This window comes from Bufo gargarizans, chromosome 6 (assembly GCF_014858855.1).
Source record: "Bufo gargarizans isolate SCDJY-AF-19 chromosome 6, ASM1485885v1, whole genome shotgun sequence".
Taxonomy (NCBI): domain Eukaryota; kingdom Metazoa; phylum Chordata; class Amphibia; order Anura; family Bufonidae; genus Bufo; species Bufo gargarizans.
The window spans coordinates 349,121,149-349,136,097 of NC_058085.1; the positions used below are offsets into that span (position 1 = coordinate 349,121,149).

The 14,949-nt window shown below is 47.9% G+C and overlaps 1 protein-coding gene across 6 annotated transcripts in view; it reads right to left on the bottom strand.

Moving 5' to 3' along the window:
* LOC122940143 (alpha-2-macroglobulin-like) overlaps positions 1-14,949 on the bottom strand; it is a 201,401-nt gene that overhangs the window by 59,035 nt on the left and 127,417 nt on the right. For all 6 annotated transcript variants that reach the window (XM_044296537.1, XM_044296538.1, XM_044296535.1 and 3 more), the window contains one exon: positions 278-399. In XM_044296537.1, the coding sequence (XP_044152472.1) occupies positions 278-399 (122 nt within the window). The remainder of the gene's footprint in view (positions 1-277; positions 400-14,949) is intronic.

Sequence of the window (14,949 nt, forward strand, 5' to 3'; positions counted from 1 at the left end):
GAGTTAGAAGGATCCCACAGACATTAGATGTTCAGCGTGTTCAGCCACATAGATCTAATGTGCATGGGCAGCTTTAGGGATTACACACATGGCTAGATGACGGATCTCCATATTTTGACTTTGGAGACTGTCGAGAAAAAATTGATCATGCTTCTTCACATTCCATTTTAAGGAAGCGTTGCCTTTAGGGGAGTAAACAGTACCTCATGGAGGCTTTATGTGCAGGTTAGGACATTGTCATGAAATAGCATAAAATGTTTCAAACCATGAAACTAACCTGAACAAGCAATGGCTTTACCACCGTATCGATGCTTCCCTGTTTCGGGACAATAGGGACCTCATTTTGGCATAAATCTTGTGTGTCCAGAGCTTCTGTTGTTACAGTGACGTTCACATGCCCTGAATATAGCAATAAAAATAACATTGTAAGTAAAACAAGAGGGAATCTCATATCTGGATAGCAGGACTGGCAGTACTCTGGTACCCAACGTGATACTTTATACTATTAGTTCTCTTCTATATGATCTTAAAGTTTACAAATGATCATACAATTATAATCAGACGGAATAGCGCTCAAATTACCGTGCCAGCGGCAGTGCCACACAAAGCAAATGTCATCTTGCTGTGTTTAAAAATACCGGCATGCAGTGACCAATTAATAGCTTCTTATATAAAATAATCTTATTTATAATAAATATATGAAGAAATCTTCCTCCTTGTCCCAGGAGATCAGTCATGCAGCCCTCCTCTGTCTGGTTGTAAGACAAGTGGCTGCAGCAGGACCCTCTCCCTCTACCCTGCCTACAGGAGGATAAATAGATGGTTAAGCCCCACCCCTTTTCTAACCCTCTCTTCCTCAACTGACCACCAGCCAAAGATGGAACAGATCAGCAAGAGATTAACACCAATGTTCTCTGTAGCATTTATTCAAAACTGTTTGGGTAAGAACCATGCATAAAACCCTGCAGACTGACAAACAGTGGGGTAGCTATCTCTCTTATGTTCTGTATCAGTAAAGTTTTTTTTTGTGGATCCTAGATATTGATGATCTATCCTCAGGATAGGTCATCAATCTGACACCCGACACCCCAAACTATTGGCTGCTATCAGGTGCCAAAATCCCCCCCCCCCCCCACAGCAGACAAAGCCGGAAGTAGACAGCTACAATATATAACATTAAACAACTTAGGAACATATTCTGAATAATAATATTTTTTATGTTTCTAGTCACTTCTATTTCCTGGATGTAAGTTCCCATATGCTCTGTGCATTGAATACCAAGCTCCACCATATAAAGAGTGCTCCTGGATGGTTGGCGGGAGTGCGCCCTTACAGGTTCTTTTGATGAAGCAAAACTATGGCTAACAGAGGAACGTACAGTTCCCACCTCTGAGATAGAGACGGTTGGTGAATAAAACTCTGCTTATTGTGAAGACATTGAGTGCCACGGTCTTCTCTCCATCTCCTAATCTCTTGGAACTCGACGGGCTAGGGTTCAACACTGTGGGCACTGCCACAGATTGTATCTACTAAAAGTAAATTAGTAAGTGGTGCTGTCTCTACCTCAAACTATTTTTTGTCGTACAGTTTCCACCTCTGGGAGAACTGCAAACTAGAGATAAAGGAAAACGGCTAAACATGACACATAGAAGTCATATAGTGGCCAGAAATCATGTTATTTCTCATGCATAGGCACTATGCGATTGAATAATGCAGAGTTTGTTGAGAGGTTAGGTAAGCTTTAACTGTATGAATGCATGAAGAAGCAGACCAACAGCAGAGTAACTATACAGTCAGTTCTGACCATTTTAAACCATCTTTGCTGAGTTCCTAGTCCATGCTGCATGGATCCCTGTGTTTGCAGCAGCAGGAATTTACAAGGTGGAGCTGCTCTCAGGACGCCCAATTAAGATTCTGAGATAGTTGAAAATGAAAACAATGTTCTTTTGAAATGTCCTTATTTGAATTTATTAGTTTAGTAATGAATATTTTAATGTGATTGGTTTTAGTTACCATGTCCGCATATTTATGGTGAAATATTAAACACTCTGCTTCCTATATTATACCTAATTGCATTTAAAGCAATAAGCTGTTTGTTAAGATCTTTTGAAACTGCTAGAAATTAAAGGACTATTATCCTGTCACGGGCAGCGGATGTGAACCCACTGTGCAACGGACTGGCTGTACCTTGGAGGGGTATGACTAAGCGGCTACCTGTTTTTTTCTAGAGCCTATGATGGTGAGGATAGACTTGGCCGTTAGGGTAGTTGCCAGGTACCACTCCAGGGCGGTCCCAGAGTCAGTAGCAGCTGGTCCAGGCAAACCAGGAGGTACCTGCAAAGGTACCGACAGTACATTCGTGGTTAGACAGGCAGGGTCGTTACCAGGAGCGACAAAGACAGGAACTGGAGGAAGAGGCAGAGACAAAGTCGAGAAAAGCAATGGATCAGGGCAGGCGGAACAGGAACGAAGTCAGACAATCCGGGTCGGCAACAGGAGGAGCGATGCAAGCAGGCAGGGATGAGACGAAGAGCGTAGTCTAGGAACGAGGCACGTAGTCAGGAACACAAGTGGTAACAAGCTCAATTGCACAGGATAGGACCTTGAGGCGCTTGAGTAGAGGGCTGAGCCAATTAAATACCTCCAGGAGAGCCGGGGTAGGTCAATGGAATCACCTGACACAACACAGCCCCGTCCAAGGAGTGATGCATACAGCAGCATTTTGTGACCGATATTGTTTAATTAGACCTATAAACAGCCTATACCTATGTACAGCCTACAACTATATATTGCAGTACATAGGTGTAGACTGTATATAGATATAGGCTGTATATAGGTATAGGCATATCTATCTAGCTACCTATCTCATATCTATCTATCCCACAGGGGTTATATTGTTCGGCACGGTGTAACCTCCAAACATTTGCTGTACAGTATACATTATAATCCCTGTAACATGCTATACAATACACATTATAATCCATACACCATGCCGTTCAATATACAGTATAACGCTGCCTTCCCTGCGATAATCACTCCTTAAGCAGCCTCCGGAAGTTGAAGCACTGTGTGCAGTGAGCGCTTACTTCCGGCGGCTGCTTCATAAGTGATTATCGCAGGAAAGGCAGGTTAGTAAGTGTACCGGAGCATGAGATTTCAAAGAAAATCATGAATATACATATTATTTTAACTCCTAAGACGCCTGTGGCCACCGGGGGAGCACGGGAGGCAGAAGCACAGCGCCCGCACAGCCTGTCTCCCCTATTCAAATAGAAGATGGATGGCCCTTGGCAACGCCCACTTCTGAGAGCGCTGCTAAGGGCCATTTCAGCCACAGTTTACTACAAAAATTAAACGTTTTGGCTAAATAAAGTATATTACAAAAATGTTATCTATCACTTGCCCTACACTTTAGCAAAAAATAAAATAAAAACTTTAAATGGCAGTTACACTTTAAGCTTTACATGAATACGGTATACTTTACAGCTGTGTGCGGTTATGTACATGTACATACCTCCTATGAATGGTAGGGGAGGTAGTGGGGGGGGGGGTGTTGGCAGGTTGGGGGGGGCCACGGGGGGGGGGCCCATGGATTAGTTTCGCACCATGGATTGGGTGTACGACAATGGCTGTTACAGTACCCCCCCCTTACGCCCCCTCTTCTTAAGTCCACGGTGAGACAGAAAACGATGAAGATCCGGAGCCTGAATGTTCTCCTGCTGCTCCCAGGACCCCTCCTCTGGACCTAATCCCTTCCAGTCCACAAGATAATAGGTCCTCCTTTCCCGCTTCTTAACGTCCACTATGTCCTCGTCAACATTCTCAGCCACTGGAATAGGTCTAGAAGGAGCCTTTGAGAAGCGGTTAAGGACCACTGGTTAAAGCAACGACACAAGGAAAGCCTTGGGAATGCGTAGCGAAAGAGGCAGGCGCAACTTGTATGCCACCTCGTTGATCTTCTTCAAGACTTCAAATGGTCCAAGGAATCTCGGAGAAAACTTTAAACTGGGGACTCTTAAGCAGATGTGTTTGGAGGAAAGCCATATCTTTTCCCCAGAGGAGAACTAAGGTGGTTTCCTTCATCTCTTGTGCACATTGGTCTTCATGCGGATCACTGCTTTATCGATGCAGGCCTTGGTGTTACTCCAAATCATCAATAAATCTCTGAAGGAAGAGTCAGCAGCAGGAACCACGGCAGATACAGAAACAGGAAGAGGAGTACGGTGGTGTTGACCATAGACAACAAAGAATGGCGAGGATCCAGTAGACTCACTAGTGTGGTTGTTGTAGGAGAACTCTGCCCAAGTGTCATGGTCTTACCTTCTGGCTGTTCTCCTTCGTTTGACATGTGCTGGCGGCCATCTTGGTTTCTGGGTTTCTTGTAGCCTCCCACCCTGCGGCTTCTCCTTCCCACTGGGAGGAGCTGGATGCCTAGCTCATATATATAGGAGGTCTGTGGCTTCAGTTCCCTGCTTGGTCCTCCTGTGTTCACATGCTTCCAAGACTGCTGCTGCTTCTGGTTCCTGATCCTGGCTTCGTCTGACTACCCTGCTGGTTCCTGATCCTAGCTTCGTCTGACTACCCTGCTGGTTCCTGATCTTGGCTTCGTCTGACTACCCTGCTGGTTCCTGATCCAGGCCTCGTCTGACTACCCTGCTGGTTCCTGATCCTGGCTTCGTCTGACTACCCTTCTGGTCCCTGACCTCTGGCTTCGCAAGACCCTGCTTCGGTTTAGCCATCCGTTTGGACTTTTGCCTCACAGCTTGATTTTCAATAAAGCCTTCTTATTTCCACTTATCTCTTGTTGTACGTCTGGTTCATGGTTCCATGACATTAGGACCAAGCCATGAATTCTGACGGTACAGGGCCATCCTCGCTACCTACGCTGGTTGCCAGACTTGATCAGCAGGATCACCTGTTGGGTCGGTTCGCTGTGGCGTTGCAAACCCTGCTTGAACGCACGGCTCATTTAGCTTCCGTTGCCGATGGGTCGGTTGTCGCTCCTGGGCCCGCTCCTACTGCCGCTCCGGTTGTTGCGCCAGAGTCTACCCCGACACCTGTTGCTGCGCCTGCGGTGTTTCGGGGTATGACCGGTTCTGCCCCCCTTCCACAGCGCTTTGGGGGAGAGCCAAACCAGTGCCGAGGTTTCCTTAACCAGGTGGGCATTTATTTCGAGTTGCTGCCACATGCCTTTCCCACTGAGAGATCAAAGGTGGGCTTCTTGATCTCGCTGCTCTCGGACAAGGCCTTGGCCTGGGCCAGCCCTTTATGGTAGAACAACAATCCGGTGGTTGCCGAGTTTTCCGGTTTTGTTGCTTCTCTTCGGAAGGTATTCGATGTGCCGGCTCGTGCCGCCTCTGCTGCGAAGCTCCTTATGTCCATCAGACAGGGTTCACGATCCATAGCTGAGTACGCCATTGAGTTTCGTACTCTGGCAGCAGAGGTGGGCTGGAATAATGAGGCTCTGGTCGCTGCTTTCTCTCATGGTCTCTCGGATGCCTTGAAGGATGAGGTTGCAGCTAAGGACCTACCAGTGGAGCTTGAGTCTCTTATTTCTTTCCTGATTTTGATTGACACCAGACTCAGGGAGAGACCTTCTTTTAAGGAGAGCCTGCGGAGGCCTTCTAACAGATTGGCGCCTACGTTTGCTGTCCCACCCGTGCCTCCCTCTCCTCCCACGCCTCCTGGGGATGACTTGTCTGGGGGTGAACCCATGCAGCTGGGGTTTGCTCGCCTGTCCGAGGGGGAGAGGGCACTCCGGAGACGCGAGGGCCGATGCATGTACTGTGGTCTCGGTGGGCATTTTTGGTTGGCATGCCCGAACCGTCCGGGAAACGCTCGCACCTGAGATCCTGCCGGGGGCAGATCTTGGGTGGAGTCTCCTCGTCCCCGGTTTCCCGTGTTGACAAACCACTGATTACTGTTGTCCTCTCCTGGGCCGGGGCCTCGGTGACGACCCAGGCGTTGGTGGACTCTGGTGCTGGTGGTTTGTTCATTGATAGCGTGTTCGCTGCCGCTAATTCCATTCCTCTGCAGCCTCGAGGTTCCCCACTGGCTCTTGAGGCGATAGACGGCAGACCCCTTCTGCCGCCACACGTGACTCATGAGACCCTTCCAGTGGGGATGGCCATTGGTGCCGTTCACAGAGAGTCGGTCTGTCTCCAGGTTATTTCGTCTCCACACTACTCGGTGGTCCTGGGGTACCCCTGGCTCCAGAAGCATAATCCGACTTTCGATTGGAGATCGGCCGAGATCCTCTCGTGGTCACCGCAGTGTGGGGCCAGTTGCATACATGGGTCTGTCAAGTTGCTTTGTACTTCCTCGGACTCTCTGTTGCCTCCTGAATACGAGGAGTACCGGGATGTATTCGATAAGGTGCGTGCGGTTGCCCTACCTCCGCACCGCCCATACGATTGTGCCATAGAGTTACAATCTGGTGCCGTTCCTCCTCGTGGCAAAGTCTATCCACTGTCAGTAGCGGAGAATGAGGCCATGGAGGAGTACGTGAGGGAGGCACTTTCACGCGGACACATTCGCAAATCCTCGTCCCCGGCAGGGGCTGGATTTTTCTTTGTGAAAAAGAAGGGCGGTGAGTTGAGGCCTTGCATCGATTACAGGGGTCTCAATCGCATCACGATCAAGAACGCTTACCCGATACCATTGATTTCCGAGCTGTTCGATCGCCTCAAAGGGGCCACGGTCTTTACCAAACTCGACCTGAGGGCGGCATATAACCTGGTAAGGATCAAGGCGGGCGATGAGTGGAAGACCGCGTTTAACACCAGGACCGGTCATTATGAATCCTTGGTTATGCCCTTTGGGTTGTGCAATGCGCCCGCAGTCTTCCAGGAATTCATCAACGATGTTTTCCGTGACCTGTTGCAGCAATGTGTGGTGGTCTATTTGGATGACATCTTGGTATATTCTGAATCCATGGAGGTCCACATTCTGGATGTCAGACGAGTGTTGCAACGGTTACGAGAGAACAAGCTGTTCGGTAAGCTTGAGAAATGCGAATTTCACCGATCCCAGGTAACCTTCTTAGGTTACATCATTTCCGCTGAGGGGTTCTCCATGGATCCTGAGAAGGTTTCGGCTGTCTTACAGTGGCCCCAGCCCAGTGGTCTTCGTGCCCTGCAGCGCTTTTTGGGCTTCGCCAATTATTATCGGAAGTTCATCAGGGACTTTTCCATGCTAGCCAAGCCTCTCACGGATCTGACCAGGAGGGGCAGTAATCCCCAGGTCTGGCCGCTCGAGGCCATCCGAGCTTTTGAGGCTCTAAAGTCCGCCTTTGTGTCGGCTCCGATTCTGTCGCACCCCAACCCTGGGTTGCCTTTTGTCCTCGAGGTGGACGCGTCTGAGACGGGAGTAGGCGCCCTTCTGTCTCAGCGTAGAACACCAGAGGGTCCTCTGCTTCCTTGTGGGTTTTACTCCCGGAAACTGTCGTCCGCGGAGTGCAACTATCAGATTGGTGACAGGGAGTTATTGGCCATCGTGCAGGCCCTTAAAGAATGGAGGCACTTGCTCGAGGGCTCGGTGGTTCCGGTTCTCATCCTGACGGACCACAAGAATCTGACCTACCTCTCTGAGGCCAAGAGATTGACACCACGTCAGGCCAGATGGGCTCTGTTCTTGTCACGTTTTAATTACGTGGTCTCCTACCTACCCGGTTCCAAGAACATCAGAGCGGATGCCTTATCACGGCAGTACTCCGAGCTGTCCGGGGAGGAGTCGATTCCGACTTCAGTCATACCTCCGAATCAGATCCTGGCCGCCATTCGCACCAGCCTGACTTCTCCCCTGGGTGTGCAGATTTTGGCGGCTCAATCTGGTGCTCCCTCTGGGAGACCCAACGGCAGATGTTTTGTGCCTGAGGAGTTGCGCACTCGGTTGTTGCGAACCTACCATAACTCCAAGGCCGCGGGGCATCCTGGAAAGAATCAGCTGTCCTGGGCTGTTTCACGTCTGTTCTGGTGGCCTTCTCTACGTTCCGACATCGCCGAATATGTAGCGGCATGCTCTGTTTGTGCCCAGAGCAAGTCCCCTCGGCACCGTCCGTTGGGCCTTTTGCAACCCATAGCCACCGGGGAGCGTCCATGGTCACACCTGGGGAACGATTTCATTGTGGACCTCCCTGCATCCCGAGGCCATACGGTCATTCTCATGATTGTGGATCGGTTTTCCAAAATGTGCCACTGTGTTCCTCTCAAGAAGTTACCCTCTGCACAAGAGTTGGCCACGATTTTTGCCAGGGAGGTCTTCCGGTTGCATGGTTTGCCCAGGGAGATTGTGTCGGATCGGGGGAGTCAGTTTGTGTCCAGGTTCTGGCGCTCCTTTTGCTCCCAGTTGGGGATTCACCTCTCTTTCTCCTCGGCCTACCACCCTCAGTCCAATGGGGCCGCAGAACGATCCAATCAGGCCTTGGAGCAATTCCTTCGTTGCTATGTCTCCGATCACCAAGACAATTGGGTTGATCTCCTGCCGTGGGCTGAGTTTGCCAGGAACACGGCGGTGAACTCTTCCTCTGGGACGTCTCCCTTCATGGCCAATTATGGGTTCCAACCTGCCGTGTTACCGGAGGTATTCTCTCCCCAGGATATTCCGGCTGTGGAGGATCACCTTTCCGTTCTACGTGCTTCTTGGGTACAGATCCAGAGGTCCCTTGAGGTCTCTGCTCAGCGCCAGAGACTCCAGGCTGATCGCAGACGAGCGCCCGCTCCTTCCTACCAGGTCGGAGACCGCGTATGGTTGTCCACCCGCAACCTCAACCTTCGAGTGCCTACTCCCAAGCTGGCGCCTCGCTTTGTTGGTCCCTTCCGAGTGCTTCGCAGGGTAAACCCGGTAGCCTATGCCCTTGCGCTTCCTCCTGGCATGCGGATCTCCAACGTGTTTCACGTCTCCCTGTTGAAGCCACTGGTGTGTAATCGTTTCACTTCCTCGGTTCCTCGGCCTCGTCCGGTCCAAGTGGGCAATCGTGAGGAGTATGAGGTGAGCAATATCCTGGACTCGCGCCTGGTCCGCGGTCGGGTGCAGTTTTTGGTCCATTGGCGTGGTTATGGTCCAGAGGAGCGTTCCTGGGTTTCCTCCGCAGATGTCCATGCTCCTGCCTTGCTCCGAGCCTTCCACGCACGCTTCCCTCAGAAACCGTTCCTTACTCCGCGGAGGAGGGGCCCTTGAGGGGGAGGTACTGTCATGGTCTTACCTTCTGGCTGTTCTCCTTCGTTTGACATGTGCTGGCGGCCATCTTGGTTTCTGGGTTTCTTGTAGCCTCCCACCCTGCGGCTTCTCCTTCCCACTGGGAGGAGCTGGATGCCTAGCTCATATATATAGGAGGTCTGTGGCTTCAGTTCCCTGCTTGGTCCTCCTGTGTTCACATGCTTCCAAGACTGCTGCTGCTTCTGGTTCCTGATCCTGGCTTCGTCTGACTACCCTGCTGGTTCCTGATCCTGGCTTCGTCTGACTACCCTGCTGGTTCCTGATCTTGGCTTCGTCTGACTACCCTGCTGGTTCCTGATCCAGGCCTCGTCTGACTACCCTGCTGGTTCCTGATCCTGGCTTCGTCTGACTACCCTTCTGGTCCCTGACCTCTGGCTTCGCAAGACCCTGCTTCGGTTTAGCCATCCGTTTGGACTTTTGCCTCACAGCTTGATTTTCAATAAAGCCTTCTTATTTCCACTTATCTCTTGTTGTACGTCTGGTTCATGGTTCCATGACACCAAGGTAATAGTGATACCCAGTTGTTGTAACATAGTAACACATAGTACATAAGGCCGAAAAAAGACATTTGTCCATCCAGTTCGGCCTGTTATCCTGCAAGTTGATCCAGAGGAAGGCAAAAAAAAAAGAAAAACCTGTGAGGTAGAAGCCAATTTTCTCCACTTTAGGGGAATATAAAATTCCTTCCCGACTCCAATCAGAATAACTCCCTGGATCAACGACCCCTCTCTAGTAGCTATAGCCTGTAGTATTATTACGCTCCAGAAATACATCCAGGCCCCTCTTGAATTCCTTTATTGTACTCACCATCACTACCTCCTCAGGCAGAGAGTTCCAGAGTCTCACTGCTCTGACCGTAAAGAATCCTTTTCTATGTTTGTGTACAAACCTTCTTTCCTCCAGACGCAGAGGATGTCCCCTCGTCACAGTCACAGTCTTGGGGATAAATAGCTGATGGGATAGATCTCTGTACTGACCCCTGATATATTTATACATATTAATTAGATCTCCCCTCAGTCGTCTTTTTTCTAAAGTGAATAACCCTAATTTTGATAATCTTTCAGGGTACTGTAGTTGCCCCATTCCAGTTATTACTTTAGATGCCCTCCTCTGGACCTTCTCCAGCTCTGCTATGTCTGCCTTGTTTACAGGAGCCCAGAACTGTACACAGTACTCCATGTGTGGTCTGACTAGTGATTTGTAAAGTGGCAGGACTATGTTCTTATCACGGGAATCTATGCCCCTTCTGATGCAACCCATTATCTTGTTGGCCTTGGCAGCAGCTGCCTGACACTGGTTTTTGCAGCTTAGTTTGCTGTTTATTAAAATTCCTAGATCCTTTTCCATGTCAGTGTTACCAAGTGTTTTACCATTTAGTATGTACGGGTGACTTGCATTTTTCCTTCCCATGTGCATAACTTTACATTTATCAGTGTTAAACCTCATCTGCCACTTATCTGCCCAAGCCTCCAATCTATCCAGATCCCTCTGTAGTAGTATACTGTCCTCATCAGTGTAAATTACTTTACACAGTTTAGTGTCATCAGCGAAAATTGACACTTTACTATGCAAACCTTCTACAAGATCATTAATAAATATATTGAAGAGAATAGGGCCCAATACTGACCCCTGAGGTACCCCACTAGTGACAGTGACCCAATCTGAGTGTGTACCGTTAATAACCACCCTCTGTTTTCTATCACTGAGCCAGTTACTTACCCACATACAGATGTTTTCTCCCAGTCCGAGCATTCTCATTTTATATACTAACCTTTTATGTGGTACAGTGTCAAATGCCTTGGAGAAGTCCAGATATACGACATCCATTGATTCACCGCTGTCAAGTCTAGAACTTACCTCCTCATAGAAACTGATTAAATTAGTCTGACATGACCGATCCCTCACAAAGCCATGCTGATATGGCGTTATCTGCTTATTTCTGTTGAGATGCTCTAATATAGCATCTCTCAGAAAACCTTCAAACAGTTTACCCACAACAGATGTTAAACTTACCGGCCTATAGTTTCCAGGCTCTGTTTTTGGCCCCTTTTTGAATATTGGCACCACATGCGCCATGCGCCAATCCTGTGGGACATTCCCTGTCAGTATAGAGTCTGCAAATATCAGAAATAAGGGTCTGGCTATGACATTACTTAATTCCTTTAGGATACGGGGGTGTATGTCATCCGGTCCTGGCGATTTGTCTATTTTAATCTTTTTAAGTCGCTGATGTACTTCTTCCTGGGTCAGACAGGACACTTTTAATGGGGAATTTATTTTTGCATTCTGCATGTCATCTGACAATTTATTTTCCTCAGTGAATACATTGGAGAAAAAAATATTTAACAGCTTTGCTTTCTCCTCATCGCTCTCTGCGACTTCCCCCTCATTACTCTTTAAAGGACCGACACCTTCAGATTTATACTTTTTAACATTTATATAATTGAAGAACATTTTAGAGTTAGTTTTACTCTCTTTGGCAATTAATCTCTCGGTCTCTAGTTTGGCCGCTTTTATTTGTTTTTTACATGTTCTATTTTTTTCCTTATAGTTTTTCAGTGCTTCCGTGCTCCCCTCCTGTTTCAGTGAATGATATGCTTTCTTTTTGTCATTTATTGCTTTCTTTACAGTTCTGTTTATCCACATTGGTTTCTTTTTGTTCCTTAACCTTTTATTACCATACGGTATGTACCTCTCACAATGAGATATTAGAATGTTTTTAAAGATATCCCATTTTGTGGCTGTATTTTTATTTTTGAGGACTTTGTCCCAGTTAGTTTGGCCTATGGCCTCTCTTAGTTGGCTAAATTTAGCTTTTTTGAAGTTTGGTATTTTTGTTCCTCCCTGTAGAAACGCTCTTTTGAATGATAATTGGAAGATTATTACTTTATGGTCACTATTTCCCAAGTGTCCCCCAACCTGCACGTCTGTTATTCTGTCGGGCCTATTGGTTAATACTAAGTCCAGTATGGCCGTCCCTCTAGTCGGGTCCTGAACCAGTTGGGAGAGGTAATTGTCTTTGGTTATTGCCAAGAACCTGTTTCCCTTATGAGATATACAAGTTTCAGTTTCCCAGTCTATATCTGGGTAGTTGAAGTCCCCCATAATAACCACCTCATTATGATTTGCCGCCTCGTCTATCTCGTTTAGTAGTAGATTTTCTGTGGACTCTGGTATATTAGGTGGTTTATAGTAAACTCCTAAAAGTAATTTATTGTTGTTTTTAGCTCCATGTATCTCTACCCACAGTGACTCCACATGTTCATGTCCCTCACTTATATCTTCGCGGAGTGTGGGCTTTAGACCGGACTTTACATAAAGGCAGACCCCTCCCCCTCTCCGGTTTTGACGATCCTTTCTAAGCAGACTGTAACCTTGTACATTAACCGCCCAGTCATAGCTATCATCCAGCCATGTCTCAGTTATTCCCACTATGTCATAGTCCTCCTCACACATCACTAATTCCAGTTCACCAGTTTTATTAGTCAAGCTTCTGGCATTAGTATACATACATTTGAGAGGTTTATGTATATTTTTTACCCTACACCTTTCCTTCTGAACTGTTCTAGTCCCTCCTTCCATTCCATTGTGTTGCGTTGAAACAAAATGTCGAAGGTAGTTCTCCAATATCTGATTAACCAGCTCTACTTGCTCGTTGGTTTGGGGTTGATAACCGGAAGATAGGTCAAGATTTATTTCAAGGAGACGACAGAGGGCTCTCCAGAGCTTGGACGTAAATTGAACTCCTCGATCGGAAACAATATGTCCAGGCAAGCCATGTAGACGAAATATATGTTTTATGAACAGCTTGCCGAGTTCCGCAGCCGAGGGTAATCCAGTCAATGGAACGAAGTGCGCCATCTTGGAGAAGCGGTCCACAATCGCCCAATTCACAGTACATTCAGCTGGAGAAGGCAGATCAGTAATAAAGTCCATGGCAATGTGTTGCCATGGAGCATCAGGAATGGGTAGAGGTAGCAACAGGCCTGGAAATTTTATTTTGAGCACAGACAATGCAGGCTGAAACATAGTCACGTACGTCTTTGGATAATGTGGGCCACCAGTAGTGGTGAGACAGTAGTTCAGTAGTCTTGCGGATTCCGGGATGACCGGCCAGTTTGGAGTTGTGTCCCCATGACAGAATGCTTTTCCTTTTGGCAGAGGGTACGAATATTCTCCTGGGAGAAATGTCTCTTCTCAGGACAGGAGCCACCGTGATGAAGCGAGCAGGATCTATCATGTATTGAGGCTCCTCCTGCTGGTCAGAAAAATCTAAAGATCGGAAAAGAGCACCTGCCTTGATGTTTTTCTCAGCCGGGCGGAAGTGTAACTCAAAGTTAAAATGGGAGAAGAAAAGTGCCCACCTGGCTTGGCCAGGGTTCAGACACTGAGCTGTCTGCAGGTACGTGAGATTCTTGGGGTCAGTGAAAATAATTAATTGATCCTGTGCTCCTTTCAATAGATAACACCACTCCTGCATGGTGAGTTTTATGGCCAGGAGCTCTCTGTCCCCAATACAGTAGTTCCTCTTGGCGGGAGAGAAGAGCTTGAAGGAAAATCCACAAGTGAACATCTTGCCCTTGGAATTCTTTTGCAGTAAGACCGCACCAGCTCCTATGGAAGAGGCGTCCACTTCTATAAAGAATTGGTGGGAGACATCGGGATATCACAGAATAAGTGCAGATGCAAAGGAGCTCTTTAATTGGACAAAAGCGGCCTATGCCTCAGGAGGCCAGTCTTCGGCATTCGCCCCTTTTCGAGTAAGAGTGGATATCAGAGACGTTAGGGAGGAAAAGTTCAGAATATACTGCCGATAAAAATTGGCAAATCCTAGGAAGCACTGTATAGCGTGCAGCCCCTGTGGACAAGGCCAGTTCTTTACCGCATTCAGTTTTACAGGATCCATCTGTAATCCAGCATCCGAGATGATGTATCCAATAAATTGTACTGTCATTTTCTCGAAGGTGCATTTCTCGAGTTTGGCATAGACTCTATTCTCCCTCAGGCGCTGTAAGATGTGTCGTACATGCATTCGATGAGTGGCCAAGTCTGGAGAGTAGACAGTATATCATCCAGATACACAATCACGCAGGTATAGAGCAGGTCCTGAAATAACGCAGCAGGAGCATTGCATAAACCGAAGGGCATGACGAGGTACTCATAGTGTCCATTACGAGTGTTGAAAGTGGTCTTCCACTCATCACCTTTTTGAATGCGGACCAGATTATATGCGCTGCGCAGGTCAAGTTTGGTGAAGAATCTAGCTCCATATCTAGAGGATATCGGTTTTTCACTGTGATCTTATTCAGACCTCGATAATCGATACAGAGACGCAAAAAAAAAACCCGGCCCCGGCTGGTGAAGTGGACTTACGAATAAACCCCCTTTCAAGATTCTCCTTGATGTTGTCGGTCATTGCCTGAGTCTTTAGGAGTGAGAGTGGGTAGACTCGACCACTAGAAGGGGTAGCACCGGGAAGAAGATCGGACAGTCATATAGACGATGAGGAGGAAGAGTCTCAGCATCCTTTTTACTAAAGACGTCCAAGTAGCTGGCATATTGCTGCGGTAGCTCAAGCAGGTCTACTGGTACCGTAGGCGGCGAGGCCGGTCAGACCTCCACTAAGCAGGTGGAGTGACAAGATGATCCCCATCGCAGAATCTCACCAATTCATTCACCAATTGTGTCTTCATTCACCAATTGTGTCAGTCCACAATTGGTGAATGAAGACGT